Source organism: Alligator sinensis, unplaced genomic scaffold, assembly GCF_000455745.1.
Source record: "Alligator sinensis unplaced genomic scaffold, ASM45574v1 scaffold193_1, whole genome shotgun sequence".
In the NCBI taxonomy this organism is placed as follows: domain Eukaryota; kingdom Metazoa; phylum Chordata; order Crocodylia; family Alligatoridae; genus Alligator; species Alligator sinensis.
This window is the reverse complement of record NW_005842199.1, coordinates 68116-87437: the sequence shown is the minus strand read 5'-3', so window position 1 is coordinate 87437 and position 19322 is coordinate 68116. Positions and strand designations below refer to the sequence as shown.

At 43.1% G+C, this 19322-nt stretch overlaps 1 protein-coding gene across 1 annotated transcript in view; it reads right to left on the bottom strand.

Annotated features, from left to right (window-relative positions):
* Positions 1–19322, bottom strand: part of ZRANB1 (zinc finger RANBP2-type containing 1) — a 61982-nt gene that overhangs the window by 18048 nt on the left and 24612 nt on the right. The window contains 3 exon segments of the mRNA XM_006026582.3: positions 3–18; positions 15413–15611; positions 16217–16288. Coding sequence (XP_006026644.1) covers positions 3–18; positions 15413–15611; positions 16217–16288 — 287 coding nt within the window.

Genomic DNA, 19322 nt, shown 5'->3' with positions numbered 1-19322 from the left:
TTCCAACGGGTGTAGAACCTACAACAGCATACATAGAAGAGATGCTAAAATACTTACTCTCAATTCAAACTAGTGAGTCATAGAAATGTTGAATAACCATATTCATTCCCCAGCTCAAGAGTCACAGTTCACTGAACCATATTTGTTTCCATCTTACAAAAATATTTTAAAAAGAAAATCTTGTGAAACTCTGCATCTTAGCTCTTTCATGCTGGCAATTTCCATTAGAACGAAGTGTAGAAACATATCACGCATCAGAAAGTTAACATCTAAAACTCAAGAAGTTTGATCACTTGCTCCTTACCTGTAAAACAGTTCCGAGAACATCTTGTAATGAGAACGTTACAGCACTGTATTGTATGCAGTTAGACAATTAAACAAGATTGCTATGTTACGCCTGTAAGAAAAGGCAAGATACTTCATCTTTTGGATTGGTGAGTGCATAACATAATGAGAAGACCAATTCAGAGTAAGCTGTCCTCATTTCCTTCCACTAACAGAGATGAGCTATCAGGATGTACCCAACAGATAAGAATATAAAGTGCATACTGGATGATACCCATGGTCCACCTAGCCTATCATCCCATCTTCAACAGTGGATTCTTTAGAAGAAGAACCAGGTATATCTAAAGTGATATATCCCCTGTTCATTGCCCTCCCTGGTACCCACCAGTTGGTTCAGAGATGCCAGAAGGTACCTCTCCAACTGTTCCGTTTAATAGCTATAAATGGATCTATCGTCCATGAATGTCTAGTCTCTTTCTGAACCCAGCTATGCTATTCATCTCTACAGCCTCCTCTGGTCACAAGTTCCACAAGTAAGTACACCCTGTGTAAAAAAGTACTTTTGCTTGTCAATTTTAAACCCGTCTCCTACTAATTTCAGTTCTAGTATTCTGGGACTTGGTGAATAACAGTTCCCCAGGACGTATGTGGTAGCTGTGCTGCTCAGAGACAAAAAGAAATGCAAAAATCTAGAACTTTGTTTACCAATTTTGAACTTTCCCAGAGCCTGACGAAAGGCGCATGAGCCCGAAAGCTTACTGCAAAAAAACTATCTTTTTCTCTCTCTCAGCTGGTCTAATAAAAGAACTCTTGGTATCACTTTGGAACCAAGAGTTCTAGATTTCTGCATAACGGTTCCCTATTCACTTTGTCCACACCCTTCATGATTTCATAGATTTCTATCATAGCTTTCCTCAGCCTTCTCCTTTCCAAATTTAAGACTCTCTTGGTGTGGCAACTACCCATTCCATTAATCATTTTCCTTGCCCTTCTCTGTACCTTTTCTAATCTTACTAGATTTCTGAGAGAGACAAAAACTACATACAATATTCAAGATATGGGCACACCATGGATTTATACAGTGGCAAAACAACACTCTCCATTTTGTTTTCAATTTCCTTCTTAATGATGCCCAACATTTTATTGGCTTTTTTGGTCACCATTACAGATTCAGCTGGTAGTTTTAGAGAACCATCTACAATGACTCCAAGGTCTATTTCCTGAGTTGTAACAGCTAGTTCAGAACCCAGTATTGTGTACATATATTTGAGATTATTTTTCTGTATGTGAATTACCTTGCATTTGTTGATACTGAAGTTCATCTGCTATTTTTTTGCCCATTTACTTTGCTTGGCAAGATCTTTCTGCAGCTCCTCTCCATCAGCTTGCGATTTGACTACCCTGAATAATTTGGTATCACCTGCAAATTTGGATTTCACTGTGCAACCCGATTTCCAAACTATTGATGAAAATGCTGAAACAAAACTGGCCCCAGAAAAGATCACTGCAGAACACCTATTTTGACCTCTCTCCATCCTGAAAGCAACCATTAAGCCTGACCCTTTACTTCCTACCTTTTAACCAGCTCTTGACCCATGAAAGAACCTCCCATCCAATCTCATGGCATGTCCATGTGACTGACAATTTTAGTCTTTACTCCACCAACTTGCTAGGCATGGAAGTGAAGCTAACTGTAGTTCCCAGGATAATTCTAGAGCCCTTTTTGAAAACAGGCATTACACTGGTAACCCTACCAGTCGTCTGGCACAGAGACAGTTTATAATGAAAAGTTACAGGCTATTGCCAATAATTCTGCCATTTCACTTTTGAGTTCCATGAGTGCCATGTGGCCCTGGTAATTTATTAGTATTTACTTTATTGATCCATTTTAAAACTTCTTTTGTTGTCACTTCAATGCAATCCAGCTCTACAGACCTACCTATTAGGAAGGATTGATCTGGTGTGGGAATTCTCCCCATGTCTTCTGCAGTAAAAACTGATGCAAAGAATTAATTTAACCAGAGTCTATGATAGAAGACCATCCATAAAGAGAAGTAGCTATTCAGCACTATTTTATGAATGGAGTGAAAAAAAATCAGTCAGCATATTACTTGGTACAAGTTTGATAATCACAGACTAAGAAACCACTAGGGATCTAATCCCAACATGAGCAAACATACTGCGACCAATAATTAGGAACCTACTGAATTTGAGGAGGCAGGCAGGTGATTTCCCAGACCAATCACAGCACCCACTGCCATTTTCATGATTTTTTGCAACAAGCTCTCCCCTCCCCGCCCAATACTGCTGATTGGCAGAGCTACCCTTCAGGCAGCCCCACCCCTAGCCACTAATTGGTCAAGAGTGATGCCACTCATGCAGTTCCACCCCTACCCATTAACTGGCAGAGGGAGAGGGGTTACAAGATGGGCAGCCCTCGGCCAATCAGCAGCAGAGAGCAGAGGTGGCTCCCCAAATGGGGAGCTAGAATTTTATTTTCAGTAAGGGTTGGGGGGGAGGGGGTTGTTTTATCGGGGGTTAAGTGATTTCATGGAAAAATTCTCAAATTATGGTTCCATAAAACATGCAAAATTACGATTTGAGTAGGTCCCTATGAATGATGTTTCCAGTGGCCAAATCGATGCATCTTGTAGCAATTCATAAATTCTGCTCCACAGGGAACAAACAAGTCATTCTGATTTCATGCAAATAAGAATGTTCTATTTAAGAAATTATTTTAGTTCAACAAATCCAGGTGCTTTTTTTCTTTTGGGTGAATTGATTTAGGGTGCTAGTAATTTAAGAAACATGTTTTTAGTTCAGTGGCTATTAAGTTCACTTTCACTGCCAGAATTGACCCTGGGTGATGCTGGAAAAATTATGGAGGCAATCATAAGGCAGTGTTTGAACATATGGACAAATTACAACAGCACCTAAACTATTAACATCATGTAAATGAATTTAAAGTGAGACTAAGCTCTGTGTGTCCTCTTAAAGTTTTAAAGAATGTAAAAACAGAAAAGGAGGAACTTCCAGGACCCAGAATGCAGAGGGCTAAATCATCATGGAGCACTAGTCTCTCCTGCAGGTACGAAAATGATCACATTACTACCCTCAATAGAAGTTGAAGAGAGATTGGGGGATGGCATGAGGGTAGAAAAAAAAAAAATACAATACAGAGGGGAAGCAGGATCATTTCTTTCCTCTCTCCACAGGGAGAAAAATGTGTGCAAGGAACAGATCTATTAGGTCTAAAATCTTGAAATAAACACTGACCAACAGTAATCTGTTTAATTTTGTAATTATAATGTTAACTTTAATAGATAAGGGTCTTCTGCTTAATAAAATCATTTTCAAATATAAACCATATTCTAATAAACGTTTTTAACATGTCTATCAAAGTTAAACGAAGTTTTACTTACCCAATAAAATTGTTTTTTGCATTAACTGATTTTCCAATTTCAACCCAGAAGGTCAACAGGTATGAATCAGAATTTCAAAACCAAAACAAACAAGAAACCCACAAACCCCAGTAAGTAAGAAATGCACCTTTCATCATTTTCTAACAAACACGTTACAATTAAAAATCTGAATAAATGCATGTTAAGCTGTCTCTGATTAAATAATCGTGCATGGCTTAAACAGTTATCTTGGCTGATTAAAAAAAGCAGCAAAATTTTAGCATAAATCCATAATTAGTTGATTTTTTTTAAACCAAAATAATTTTAATATGTACAAATGCAAAACAAGATTCAAGTGGATTTAAAATTAAGGTTTCCATCTTACTGATTTAAAACATGGCTAAAATTGACTTTAAAAACCAACTATAGTATAACCTCATAAATCCCGATATCAAGCATTTGGCACTTTTTAAAACTGCACTAGATTGGGGAGTAGTGGCAACCAGTCCCGGAGCACCAGAAGGGAAAGCTTGCACACAGCAACTGCTGCTGCTGGCTGCTGCAACCACCTACCCCTAATCCAGGACCAGGGGCCGCTTCGGTTTCAAAACTCACAAGTTTTCAAATTTCTAGCAGGTGCTCAGTCCCAAGCATGCCGGATTCCTGAGGTTATACTGTATTTAAAAAAAATCGACCCATACACTGTGGCAAGAAATCCAATTACTACTGGAAACAGCCTGGAACATTTTTGTTCCTCAAGATAGAAACATTACAACATCTACCAGAAGAACAAAGTTATTTCCCTATGCCCATATACCAGAAGTCAGCAATTTCCAGGGGCTCCATGGGCCTGGATGCATCTGGCCTGTTGAGCCTGGGACAGTGCTGGGGCTGAGCCACCAGGGCCAGGGAGCTGGAAACTGTACTCATGCCAATGATACTTCTCTGCCCACCTCCCAAGGCTACAGCATGGGTGCAGCTTCTAGCTGGAAAAGGAGCTGCACCACTGCTGCTTCTCCATGCACACGCCCACCCCATGCCAAAGTGTGAATGCAGCTTCCTGCAGGAGCAGAGCTGCATCAGGGATGGGTTGGGGCGTGGGGAGCAGCAGGTTCCAGCTCCCCAGCTCATGCAGTTCCCCTCAGCTGGGATCTACACTCACACTGCAGCCTGGGAGCAGGAGACTGGGAGAAGAAATGGCAGCACAGGCAGAGCTCTTGGCCGCATGGAAAGCTTAGCCCCTCCCCTCCCCATACTGCCAAAGCCACCCAGCCAGCACCAGCCAAGCTGTTGCAGCCTGAAGCTTGAAAAAAGTTGTTGGACCTTGCCATTAATTGTTGACTTGTTCTTTTCAGGCAGATCTGACAAAGGCTACTCAAATACTGAATTGACTTTGGCCAGAAGTAGCTAAAATGGGCAATTCAGATTTTTCTACTGTTGAAGCACATACTGTTTCTTATTAAAGCTTCAGATTTTTGTTTCCTTCCTCTAAATGAGTTTGTTTTGCTTTCACTGCCCATTTGAATCACAGAATTCCCTTCGTGTCGACTGATGTTGCTTCAAAGGTTACAGAACTGCTCACTGCTCTTCTTTCCAGGATGTTTATATTTTATTTCCAATCCCCTATCGCCACTGACTACGTGTGGTGTCCTATGTAAGCTCCTCAACCTTGAGTCTGTTGCAATTCTGACTGAATGGGGTCAGCTAAGGATTTGTCTTTCAGCAACTTGCTCTCAATATCCACCGCTGAAAGGGCAGTGCAATGCAGTACAGTTTGACAAAATTGTCTGTCCTCATCTTAGGGGCAAGGGAGGTCAGACTGCATCTACTGGTCCAATTGCCGACTTGAGGGGTCTATGCAGCAGGAAGGTTTCAAATCATCCTTTGTAACACTGACTAATATACCCACAAATACAGTATTTTCTACAAGAACTGAAATAAGGAAGTGTTTGACCTTGTAGAACCATGCCTGGTGTAACATTACATTGTCCTTTATCAAAGCTGCTTTTGCGAGAACCTCATACTGGGTTCTGCTGTTTTGAGACGGGACTTTGCTTGCATCCTAAATAGGCCATGAGAGGTGACAAACATCCATGTTTTTCCTCACTTCTCCCCACTAGTCAAATCACCACGCATCTTAACTCATCTCATTTAAAAAGTAGTTTGGGGTTTTTGTTCCTTCCTTTTTATAAAGAACACCCCTACCCAGCTAAAAACACTTCCATCTTTAAGGAACAGCTCCTGGAAAGGTTAATGGCTATTTTAGATAAGTCTGTAGATAAGTCTTCATCAGGAGTCTGCAATGTTTTGTGGCAGAGGACCAGAAAGGCCCAGCTCAGATCTGAGATAAGCAGGCACCAGAACCCAGCCATCTCCACCACCTCTCCCTGCTAACTGGCTGAAGAGCTCCCCTTTCACCCAAGTCCCTGGAGCCCAACTGCAAAGACCAACTCAACAAGCTACATACTGGAAAAAGCCTCCCTGGCCAATTGTCTGTGCATGCAGGGCAGCCTGGCAACACTATCACAACCTTAAATTAAACAATGTCCGTACTGCAGTAGTCCTCAAGCTTTTTACAGTAGCCACCCTGCTTATAACCAATAATTTAATGTGGCACATACAGCAGTAACTGTGAACCCAACATTAAGAGGAAGGGGTAGAGGTTCATATTCATGTTTTGCATGCTCTGCAGCAACTGTCCCATCCTTATTCTGAGTGAGAGCAGGCCTTGGGCAGTTGATCCCAGAACAAAGCAGGGCTGAATGGCTCCAATCTCTCTCTCATTTACTGTGTAGTAACTGGAGGCAAAGGGACAGTTACTACAGAGCCTTCAGGACATGGTAAGTCCCCACTCTTGTTAAAATCTCAAGTACACAAAGCAATTAGGGGCTCTGAGGTTGTTTTTTGACCGATAGCATTTAAGAGTCATGGAGAACTTCTCCAGAATTTGAAATCTTTTGCACTACCTCTAATAATCCCCAGATTAATAATGCCCAAAAAAGGACTCCAAAGGGAACTACCCCATTAGTTGAAATATTAAATAAAATGGGGCTGAAATTAAATCACAGTATTTAGCCCTCTCTTCAGGATCTAATGCCATTAGACCTTTGACTATACACTCATTCCAGAAAGTCAACATATCAGTGAGAATTTGAGAGACTGGAAATAAATCCCAAAAGCAATAAAATGTGTATGTTTCCAGGGAGAATCTATATGATGGAAGTCAAGGAGCTAGAGTTTAATGAAAGTTAGGTACCAACTAAATATGAAGGATCTTGATAAAACCCTTCCATCCTTAATCAGATCTTTCAGACGGATCCGAGTCCAGATCTGGTATATTTCTTCCTGTAATTGGCTAAATGTATCTGACAGAACTGGTATGATCAACTGATTCTGTCAGCTTGAGGCAAGACATTTTCTACAAGGCAGATATCCATCTTATTATATTAGACTCTAATGAGGGTATGTTTGGCCAGGGGGGCCAGACTGAGCCCTGCTGGATAGACTCCTCTGGGCAGACTGCAGAGAGTAATTCATGTCCAGTTTCATGTCCTCTTGAACAGTCTTAAAAATTATCTTCCATTTTACCTTACGGTCCTTTTCAACTATCAGGTCTCAAAAAAACTAAAGTGATCAAGTAGGAAGCCCAATTCATCTCCCTATTGTACATTAATTAATATTGTGTACTATAAAATAAGCCCCAAACCATACACCTTTCACCATTTCCTTATAGCGACTTCCACATCTTACCTAGCATTACAGATGACATGCAACAGAAGCTTTTCTTTTATTTCTCCTGGCTGTGTACCCATGAATTATGTTGTATGGCATCTGCCCTTTCCTGGAGTCTATAGGATTCAAATATTAGAATACTTACTTTCACTCCTAAATTTCACTTCTCATTTAAGTGAAACGCAAGACATCCTTTTCAGCCCAGAATCATTTCCGTTTTTCTGACCCCCTTCAGTTTGTCATTATTGTTTTCGTAATGAAGTATAATATTAATAATAGTTACACAACTGAACAGAAAGGGAATAAGGCCCTCCCTCCCCTAAGTGTGCCTTTAAATGCGCAGCCCAGCACACTATATTGTATTGTGTCGTAATACTGGGACTCAGGTCTAGTACGATGCCCAAACCTTTGACACCACAGCTTGCCTAATTCCAATCCTATTCCCCTAGTTCATTAGTTTCAAAATTTTCTATGCCAAATTATTCTCCATCAGCACTTCTGATCTGTAGGTTCTTATACAATATAACCTCATAAATCCAGCATGCTCAGGACCAAGCACCTGCCAGAAATTTGAAAATTCCAGGTTTCCTGGAGCAGTGGCTGGATGTGGAGCGGGGTGAATGCTAGCAGCAGCCACCATGTGAAAGCTTCCCCTTCCACTACTCCAGGACCAGCTGCCACTACTCCCCGATGTAGTGTATGTTTAAAAAGTGCCGGATTTTCAAGAACTCTAGATTCATGAGGTTATACTGTATAACAAAAGCTTTCCTAACTCTTCCAACTTGCTATGCACTGAATTATAAAATTCACTGATTTACTTTGTTTCCCCATCTTGGTCATTAACTAAAATGAAAATTTTAAGACTTAGACTGTGCTAGCCAGATCAAGCTTCACTAACTCTGTATATTGATACCTACCATGATATTTTGCTTAGTGTTCCTCAGTTATTTTTTACTCAAAAAATATTTGAATCTTAATGAATCTGGTGGAAAGTATCAAATAGCATTATTAAAAGCCAAATATATGTAGTTTCCCCTTCAGCAAAATCCTTACTCCATACAGATTAAAACTGTATTACATTACATAAAAACAGCCACTGTGAGAACACTGCAAGATGACTTACACACACAGAAAACAAATACCTTTGCCTCTTTCTGCTGTATCCCTCTTAGTTTGTGGAATGTATTAGTAAAAAAAGAAAAAAAAAGGCACATACCCAGGCCATAATCCAAACATTATGGAACATGACATTTAAAAATGCACAGAGCCTGCGTTAAGTATTTTACAGTGTCTGGCCTCATCACATTTGTCAGTGACACTGTTCTTTGGGGAAAGGGAGAGCGCAAGTCTCAGCCCCCACATATAGCATTGAAATCGTAAAAGAAAATGCTGCAAGTCTGGAAAGTAGAAAGCCTTTCCTCCACTAGGGTTGTTGGTTGTAGCCGTGTTGGTCTAAGGACACAGGAAAACAAGGTTCTTTGGGTAAACGTCAAAACTAAATAGTTGGAAAAAAAAAAATTCTTTGCAAGGTTGTGGGTACAAACACCTTCTTCAGGCACAGGGAGTTTGTTGCTACTTCTATATAAGAATTTTCCCTCAAAACAAAGCAGAAAGACCTCACCCACTTAGTAGGAGTACGTGCAAACAAACAGCCTGCAATCCAGCTCTGGTCCCCTTTGTTATAGCTAGGGATCTACTTGGAGTGTGTGGACGGCAAGCTTAAAAAAAAAAAAAAAAAAAAAAAAAAAAAAAAATGCAGACTGCTTGCAACAACCAGTGACATTTTCAGTCTTTTTGCAGTGAGCCCCCTCACCCCCAGCCGTTGATTGGCAGAGAGGGCTGCCCTTCATGCAGCCCTGCCCCCCACTGCTGATTTGCAGAGAAGCAGGGCTACACAAAAGGAAGCCCTCAGGCTGGGAGAAGAAGAGAAGAGGGACTGAAACTGGGAAAAAGAAGAGGGAGAGGAAGAGAGATTTAGTGAAAAATTGGAAGTGGCAAGACAGGCAAAAAGACATGAGTCAAGGAATGAAGTGGAAGAGTGATGAGAAGAGCAGGGAGGGACACAAGTCAGTTGGGAACATGGCACACAGGTGAGACAGGGAAGACAGACTGATGAACTCATGCACTTGAATATAACTGGTAAAGAAAACTTGGAGGAGAAGAGGAGTGAGAGAAGGAGAGGCCAAATACTTGGTAGAGAAACAGTCTAAACGGTCTGTACTCATAAAATCAGGCGTTGCTCCCAGCCTGAAACAGAACCTCATAACTTGTCATGCTTGCTGATCTAGTGCTGTCTGCTAGCATCATGTCTATTTGATCAGCATCTCATCCCCTCTCCTACACATCCACAAAAAATGACAACAATCCACAGCTGCTGTCAACTACTCTTCAGCTCGAATGGCAGAGGTCTGTGAGGGTCAAACATGGCTGATGACCTATGGGGGTGTCAATATGATACCCCATTGCTTTATAAAGAGCAAAAAAAAAAAAAAAAAAAAAAAAAAAAAAAAAAAAAAATTACACACCCAAAAACTGTACATCCAAAGAATGTTCAAGTCACAAGGTCAGGCACTCAAATGTTAGGAAACGCCACAATAAGGTCTCAGACTACAACACAGAACTCTGGCCATTTGTAGCTAGGCTTGTGTCAGCCAGATCCCTAACAGAAACACAGCAGATGGCAGGAAACTTATTCTGTGGCATCACAGGTACACCACCTCCCTAGACAACATACTTTAAGGTGACAGAAGTGCTCTATTGGGCATGCCAACATCTGTCCCAGGAGTTTCACCAGCACAGCTATGTCAGCTACAGCTGCTCAGTTTCTGTGCATGTTTTAACACTCTTGGCTGGCACACCTTCACCGGAAGAACTTTGTAGAGTAAACGCTGCTTCTCAGTGCCTATGCAACTTTAATAACACCCCAGATGTGCATACATCCTAAGTTTAATTATGCATGATCATATGTTATTTGTTTCTGCAAAAACCCTCTATTCCAGTGCATAGAGTGATTTTGCACAGCCCTAATTCATCCTTGGAGTATATCAGAGCTGTGTTTTTTCTGCTGGACCTTTGACTCATTTGTTGATGAAGGGGATTACAGGAAAAGAAAAGATGGCTGCATGGGTAAGGCAACTGGATACTGCCCTGCAGAATTAGGTTCTATCCCCATCTCTGCCAGAGAGCTCTTCTACAATGCTGGGCAACTCACTAAAAATCAGTCTTTCCATAAGCAGCTGCTAACTGTGTATTTGTTGTTTTCAGGGAGCCCAATCTGAGTGAGACCCATGAGTCTAATCTGCAGAACTGCCGAGCAGTCACAGCTGCAACTGTAGATACTGGATCTGTTTTGACCACATGACATACTATATTAATAGCATGTACTACGAAGAAAAGTTAGGTCCTAGGTGTCCCGCCTCTAAGTGTGGGAACTTTGACCTTAATTGCTCTGCGTCTCAATTTTCCATCTGTAAAATGGAAATGCACCTTGGCATCTTGACAATAAGCTGGTGAGAGACAGCAGCTGGGTCCCCTCTGAACTGTACTGTAGCCCACCCAGAAAGTTGCAAGTTCATTCTCCAGAATAGGGTTTGAAATAGTACACAATAAGGCATAGGCCTATATGCTATACAAGAAGAACAAAATTCAATAGCTGTTCTTTAAGCAAACACTATTCTATACCTGGATAGAGATTGATCTTGCAGAAAAATAGCATTAGGTTATGTAAATCAGAGGGTACGTCTACACATGCATTTATTCCAGCCTAGATTTACTGTGCAGTAAAACTACCGCACAGAAAGGGTTTTGGGGTAAGCATCTACAAATTGCAGGGATTAGGGAGCTTTGCTCCCAGGTCCCTGCAGCCCTGCAATGGGCACCTGCCGCCACTTGGGGGAGCTCCAGGCTGTTTGTGGATGCCAGCCCAGGGGTTGGCAGAGACCACCCAGACCAAGAGACAGCTGCCTGCTACTAGGCAGGTGACCAGGAGACAGATGCCAGAAGACCGGCCTGCCTGCTGCTGGGGCAGGGCCAATGTCCCCACAGGGAGCTCCTGGCCCCGATTCCCCAATCAGAGGGACAGGGGGCTCCCTGGGCACCCCTGCAGCTCTTTCCAAGCCCTATGCGTCAATCACCCAAAATGGGGGCACAGGGCTGGGACCTGGCCATGACTGGGACAGTTCCCGGCCAGCCCCCAGCTGCACAGAGCAGTCTGCCTGTGCAGCCCAGAGCTGGCTGGGGACTACCCAAAACAGGACAGTTCCCAGCCACCTCCAAGCTGTACATGCTTCCCTGGACAGCCTGGGGCTGGCAGGGAACTGTTCCACTCCAGGCTGGTCAGGAACTGTTCCCATACAGAGAGGGCCCAGCCCCTGCTCCACGATCCTAATTGTGATCACAGAGTGGGGGTTAGGGAGCTTGTTCCCAGACCCCGCTTTGCAATCAGGGAGTGGGGGGCTGGAAGTTATCTACTGCCGGAGCAGGGGGACATTGTCCCCACCTGGGCGTGCAAGGCAGGGACTGGGGAAGAGACAGGCTGGGGAGCTTATTCCCTGCCCAGCTCCACACACTCAGACCTGGGTGGGTAATAAAGCTTCCCAGCCCCCACCGGCAGGGAACTCCCAGCACTGGCACCATGACCCGTGGGGCCGCTGCTGGGAGATGCTTATCACCCAGCCTGAGCTCCAGGCCAACTCCTGCCCCCAGTAGACAGCTGACTAGGAGCAGATTTTGCTCCTAGTCAGGCATCTACATGAGCACTACCTGCACCATTACTAATGCCAAATAAATCTGTCACTTACATTTGCAGGTAGCAAATTTACTCGGTATTAGGGAGGTTTACTGAGAAGTAAACATGTGCATGTGTAGATTGGTAAACTATGCTAATGCAAATTTAGGCATCTCATGTAGATGCACCCAGAGAAACCAAATCATAATACGTATATGATTGCATATAGGATGTATATAGAAGGTGGACATAGAGCTAGGACTAGCGTCCAAGATCAAAGATAATAAAAAGTCCTTCTTCATCCTCCCTATATATTTGAAAAAGGCACCGGGAAATGTGGAGCCCCTGCGAGATGCACTGGGCTATCTGGTGCTTGCGCCAGAGGAGAAGGCAGACCTCTTTAACAAATTCTTCACCTCCATTTTCTTGTGCAGGGACCGGGACTCCCCCACCGTGTTTCAAGACGGACTTGAGGGGAACTCCTCAAGACCTAAGGTTGAGGAGGACCAGGTAACAGTGCTTCTGGAGGGGCTGGACGTGTTCAAGTCAGCAGGTCCAGATGCTCTCCACCTCAGGGTGTTGAGGGAGCTAGCAGGGGTTATTGCTGGGCCCGTGGCACGGCTTTACGAGCGCTCATGGTGCTCGGGCCAGGTGCCAGATGACTGGAAGATAGCCAACGTGGTCCCCATCTTTAAGAAAGGGAGGAGGGAGGACCCAGGCAACTATAGGCCCGTCAGTCTTAACTCAATCCTGGGGAAACTCTTTGAGAAGATCATCAAGGATGATCATCTGTGATGGGCCGGCATCGGGGATCATGCTCAAGGGCAACCAGCATGGTTTCATTAGGGGCAGGTCATGTCAGACCAGCCTGATTGCCTTTTATGATCATGTCATAAAAGCATTGGATGCCGGTGTTGCCGTGGATGTAGTCTTTCTGGACTTCAGCAAGGCCTTTGATACTGTCTGCCACCCCATCCTCATTAAAAAACTAGGTGACTGTGGCATTGATGCCTACACAGTCAGACGGATAGCTAATTGGCCGAAGGGTTGTACTCAGAGGGTGGTGGTGGACGGGTCATATTCGACCTGAGGGGAAGTGGGCAGCGGAGTCCCCCAGGGATCGGTCCTTGGGCCCGCGCTGTTCAATTTCTTTATCAGCTATTTGGACAACGGGGTGAAAAGCAACCTGTTCAAATTCGCTGATGATACCAAAATTTGGGGTGAGCTGGGCACGCTAGTAGAGAGGGAAAGACTGCAGAAAGACCTGGATAGGTTGCAAGGGTGGACTAACAAAAACAGGATGCGTTTCAATACTGACAAGTGCAGGGTGCTGCACTTGGGCAGTAGTAACAAGCAGCACACTTATAAGATGGGAAACTCCTTTCTTGAGAGCAGGGAGGCAGAAAGGGATCTTGGAGTCATCACTGACTCCAAGATGAACATGGGCCGACAATGCGAGGTCACAGTCGGCAAGGCTAACCGGACCCTATCGTGCATCCACAGGTGCATCTCAAGTAGGGCCAAGCTGGGCACCCCACTTCAAGAGGGATGTGGACAACATTGAGAGGGTCCAGAGGAGGGCCACCTGCATGATCCGGGGACAGCAGGGCAGACCCTACAACGAGAGGCTACGGGACCTGAACCTGTTCAGCCTTCACAAGAGAAGGCTGAGGGGGGACTTGGTGGCGGTCTATAAACTCACTAGGGGGGACCAGACGGGTTTGAGGGAGACCTTGTTTCCCCCAGCGCCCCCAGGGATAACAAGAAATAACAGCCACAAGTTGTTGGAGAGTAGGTTTAGATTAGACATCCGTAGGAACTACTTCACAGTTAGGGTGGCTAGGATCTGGAACCAACTTCCAAGGGAAGTGGTGCTGGCTCCTACCCTGGGGGTCTTTAAGAAGCGGCTCAATGCCTACCTGGCTGGGGTCATTTGAGCCCAGTTTCCCTCCTGCCCAGGCAGGGGGTCAAACTTGAAGATCTACAAGGTCCCTTCCCACCCTACTTCTATGATATAAAGTATGGGGGCCTTAATTTGGCTGCAGATAACCTTAAAACTAGAATTTCCTAACGGTGCTTGAGCTTGCAACTTGGATAATGTTCTTTTAATAAATATTCATGCAGTCACTATGACAATCAGATTGTGAAGTGGCTAAGCTTTTTTTTTCCCCCCATGAAAAAGGTCTGCGTAGTGCCAAGACCACTTTCCAAATATAAACTAAACGGATTAGAGACCTACCAAAATTGCAATTTCATGGATTTTGCAGAAACCATGAAATCCAGGATTGCCTGCAAAGCCCACAAAACCCCCCAAATTAAAGTAAGTTTAAGTCTTCCCCTCCCAGCCCCCCAGGAGGGGAAGGCACCAGCTGGCGGGGCAGCATGAAGGGGGCACCAGACATCAAGGCAGCTGACTCTCCACCCTCCTCTCCCCCAGGGCCTCTTCTGCCAGTCAGTTCTGAGGGGTGGGGCCTGTCCGCCAATTACCACCAAGGGGCAGGGCCACCACAAACACCATCAAAATGGGCTTTGTCTGGGAGCAAGCCACAAAAATGGCTTTGTTTCACCACAAGTCAAGTAGGTCCCTAAATATAACCAAGGCTGTGATGTCTGCCCCAGTACACAAAGACTGATTGAAACAATGAGTCAGAGGAGTACATTTTCCCATCCTCTTTTAATCCCACCATTGTGTTAACTCCCCAAAAAACTAGTGACAACATAGCTAACATCAACAGTAACCCTTTTGTTATTGCTGTTTTACAACCCCTACCACCACCACTATTACTGTTTTGGAAGATTAAAAGAATGGATTCCAAGTATGACAAAAGTAGGGGAAGAAAGCTACTATAAGTTTTGTTGCTACATAAAAGGTCATACCTTTAATCATCTGCAACCCTGCCACTGATGACAGTGGGACGGTCATAGACGACAAGTATGCAAACCTCGTATCCAATATATGAATTATTTGTATTGCAAAACTACAGAATCCAAGTCTGCAAGTTTTCAAGGATTTAACATTCTACACAATACTGTATTTTATGCCAGAGACATGGCACAGAATTTAAATAGTATGGAATTTGCTACGTACTACTGTAACTGATTTTAAAAGTACACATTTCACGGTGCACGTGGTTCAAAGAAACTAGGAACATCAACTATGCTGCGATACAAAAGCAAGTATCATCTGAAGATATACCCATGACTGACACTACGTTACGAAAATCAATGCACCATCAAAAGATCTTCAAGTCTCACACAACCAACTTACCAATGTGAACAGTCATGTAAACTGTCATGTAGGGCTTTCCGTAGCACCGAATCCTTGTCATAAATGCCCCACGTAGCTTGTAGTACTGAATCAAGGAGGCAGTCTCCTGCAGTCCGATTCCAAAGTGCATATAGTCTACTATCCAAGCGTGTACCCAATTCCAGTGACCAGTTTATAATAGGAGATTCTTCCTCTAGCTCTACAATGACAAAATCCCCATTTAAGTCTTATCTGCAACAGAAATCTTTTCAGCATGAGAATCATCATGACAAGTAAACTTTGTATCAGAAGATACCATAAAATCTCAAATTACTGCCCAAGTACAGTGCAAATGTTACAAAAACGAGGCTTTACTAATAAACTAAGCTTTCTAGGATTAAAAATTATAGAAAAAACAGATATTGAAAACTACTTTGTTTCAAGGCAGTGACCAGAACAGAAAGATTGTTTAATACTATTTTAAATAAAACTGCAAAATGGCTTACAAACTGAAGGGCGCCTTAGAATTGTTTAGGCTACTATAAATAAGTTTAACACATTTTAGCCTGTTCTTTTTCTGTCCCCTACTATCTATATAAAGGCTGCATACAACTCAGGCCCACAAAAGCTTTATGCTGTCTATATACATCTATACCCTGCCTTCTTGGAACAAGATTAAGTCAATAATCATCTGCAAATACCGAACTATCCACCACGAATTTCTTCTTTAGACAAAATTCATATTTATACTTAATGCCAATTAATCTCATTGACAAAAAAAAGTGTGTTCAAGGTTTAGTGATAAGTTATTCTCTAAGCATTTACCTTTCTGAACATCCCTGTCAAGTACTTCATCAAATAATTTCTCTTGGACTGTTGGCGGCAAGTCTTCAATATCTGGAAAGGAAAAGCAAATATAAGTCTTTATACTAACGTCTAAAAATGGCATGTTGCTCTATGGAGTGTGTGTGTTTATGGACTAACAGATTCTTCTCTCTCTCTCTCCAGCTCTTATTAGTTTCTGTAATAAGGCTTTGTTATTTTTATTGGTCACACATGGTCAAAAGATCAAGTTACAGGCTAAGCTAAGGGTAGTTTACACGGCCTGCCACGTACTTGAATGCACAAAGACTATTAGGGACACTTCTAGAGTCAACAGTAACCTTCTCCAGAGGAATCTGTGAAGTGAAGAACCAGAAAAGAAATAAACAGGAGGAAGAAGAAAGAAAGTTCTCCCACCTGAGTAGTTAGAGGTGATAAAAATGAGGAGGGGAAAAATAATGCCAACTCCCCTTCATAGCCTTATAGGCAGGTCTTTAGCTTAGTTTAAGGTCACTCACTCACCCACCCATTTGTTTGAGGCACATTCTTTTATTTCCCATTGAGAAATAAACACTGATTTGCGGTTTGGATCATATAAAATACAATTCCATTAAAAATAAGAAAATGAAAGTTACAGATAAAAATTAACTGTTTTCATATCTATGTACTCATGGTTACTTAGGGAAAACAAGTAAGGCCAGGTTTCAAAACAAAAAGAAAGCTAAAATACTCTTGAATCAGTGGATCCCAATTTAGCAGTGGTCAGCTTGAGAATATCTGCAGGAAATCCACACACAACGCAGCTAGCCAAAAATACACACATCAACTTGCACAGCAAGTGCACAGTGGACCATCGTGGATGCCCTGGGCATGATTAAACTTGGCAGAAAAGACCACACCACAATTTAACTTGCTAAACTGGCTCCAAAAATAGCATGAGATCCCACAGTTAGGTTTTCTAGCATAATGAAGACATGCAAGTTCCTTATTGTAGCAGAGGCCTTCTCCCATCACCTATGTCACAGTAAGCTGAAGATGTTTGGAGCTGGATGGAGAACGCACAGCATTAACTATACAGATTTCTACTATATAATCAATAGCGAGTTGACCTGTGGCTTGTTATGCATGTTGGTGATGAGTCTACAGGTGCACTGAAATACCAGAGGGATTGGTTACTAGCCATGGCTAGCATCACCTGATCCAACAAGTTTTGTTCGTTTTAATGTTTCTAAAGCTATTAATGATATGATTAATCTGTGTATCTACTAGTCTGGTATGGACCCTCTTTCAACTGGGGTGCAGAGAGCAAACCCCTAACTACAGTGTTTATGAACTGGCTCCTCAACTGGATTTTATCAGGTTGTTCAGAGGGATTTCTGCCTTGATCTGCTGAGCTATTTAGCGAAGTGGCATTTGTATGCAAATATGAATTCTTTGATCACCTTTAAAATATGCTTTCATATGCCCAGAACTGACCATTTAAAAAAATATATATTTAGCAGAAGTTGGCTTTGAGCATGATGAGCTGAAATATATAGAGCTGATCTTTCATTTACAGTTACAGGCTCCATTTCATGAAGCCATCACCTACTGCAGTGGGTTTTCAAACTTTTTTTTCCATTTGCAGACCCCTCGAACTTTTCAAATGGAGGTACAGACCCCTTTGAATTGTAAGTGTGGGTATTCACATACTTTTGATTGATCGTGGCCATCTTTTGGGGACCCCTCAGATAGTCTGCAGACGCCCAGGGGTCTGTAAGCCACAGGCCGAAAACCATTCTTTCAGCAAATGCGAAGTTCAGGTTCTACTCACTCTTTTGGAGTCCCGACAGTTAATTACATTATTAAAACTGTCAAACGGCTATTTCATTTTACACACCAGGTGCATCTTAAAACAGATTTGCATTTTGATAACGGTACTATGCTCATTTCCAGTGAGCAATGCAAGCTTCTGTATTGTATTGTATTTTGAAGACATTCTGTTGCCACAGCTCCAAAAATACAAGTTTTTGCTTATGGGAAGACAAAAAGGTCTGGAAAGCTCAAATTCAACTTACTTATCCTGGCTAATACTATACAATAAAACACTACTGGATGGTTGACCCATAACTGGGAAAGCCATACTACACAAGTTACAAAAACTTCCAATTCAATGAGGCTAAAATTTCTGTGGTCAAATATGTAATCAAGAGAATTCCTGAAGATTAAAAAAAACTAAATTTCTATGGACTGTCATCAATATTTAATGCCAGATATCTGTTGTGCTTATTCTTTACCTCACAATATGTTGAAGATGCATAAAAAGTGTTACGGTTACAGCTAAGGAAGCAGGTACATGAATAGTTTTGATCCTAAAACCAATTGTTTTATTTACTAACAAAAGCTTTTTTTATTATTATTATTAAATGAAGGCTAATTAAAAATCCCTCACTTTTTCCAAGTTAAATCTAGTCATCTGAACATAATAGTAAGCCAGGAATACCTAAACACCACTCAACATTAAGTACAGGATCTCTCTGAGCAAGATGTACATTTCTGTTTGAATTCCCCTCATCTTTAAACTAAGTATATGTTTCCCTCGATTTATGCGGTACATGCATTCCCGGAGAACAGTGCATAAATCGACTTTGCATAAAGCGAACCCACTTTACAATGTAATAAATACGTTCCCATGGCAGTGAGGGAGTGAGGCTGGGACTAGGGAAGGGGCGGGGGGAGGGATGCCGCTCCCAGGGCTGCACAAGGCAGCAAAAAGCAGAGGGAACAGAGTGGCACTTGCCCCAGCCCCGGGAGTGGCTGGCACCAGCGGCTTGCAGCCGCTGGGCTACACCATGCTTTGCCTGTCCCCACTCACCTTGCTCCCAGGCTGTGCCGTGCCCCAGTGCAGGCAGCTGTTGTTGGCTGCTCCCAGGGCCGCTGCAGCTGGGGCTGCGGCGAGTGCTGCACCCTGTGACATCCTGGGGCTCTACTTGTCCACACTCACCCCAGCTGAGCCGAGCCGAGCCCAGGCACGGGAGGGACAAGCGGAGCATGGTACAGCCCAGCAGCTGTAGGCAGCTGGCGCTAGCCACTCTCAAGGCCGCTGCAGCTGGGGCTGGGGGAAATGGGG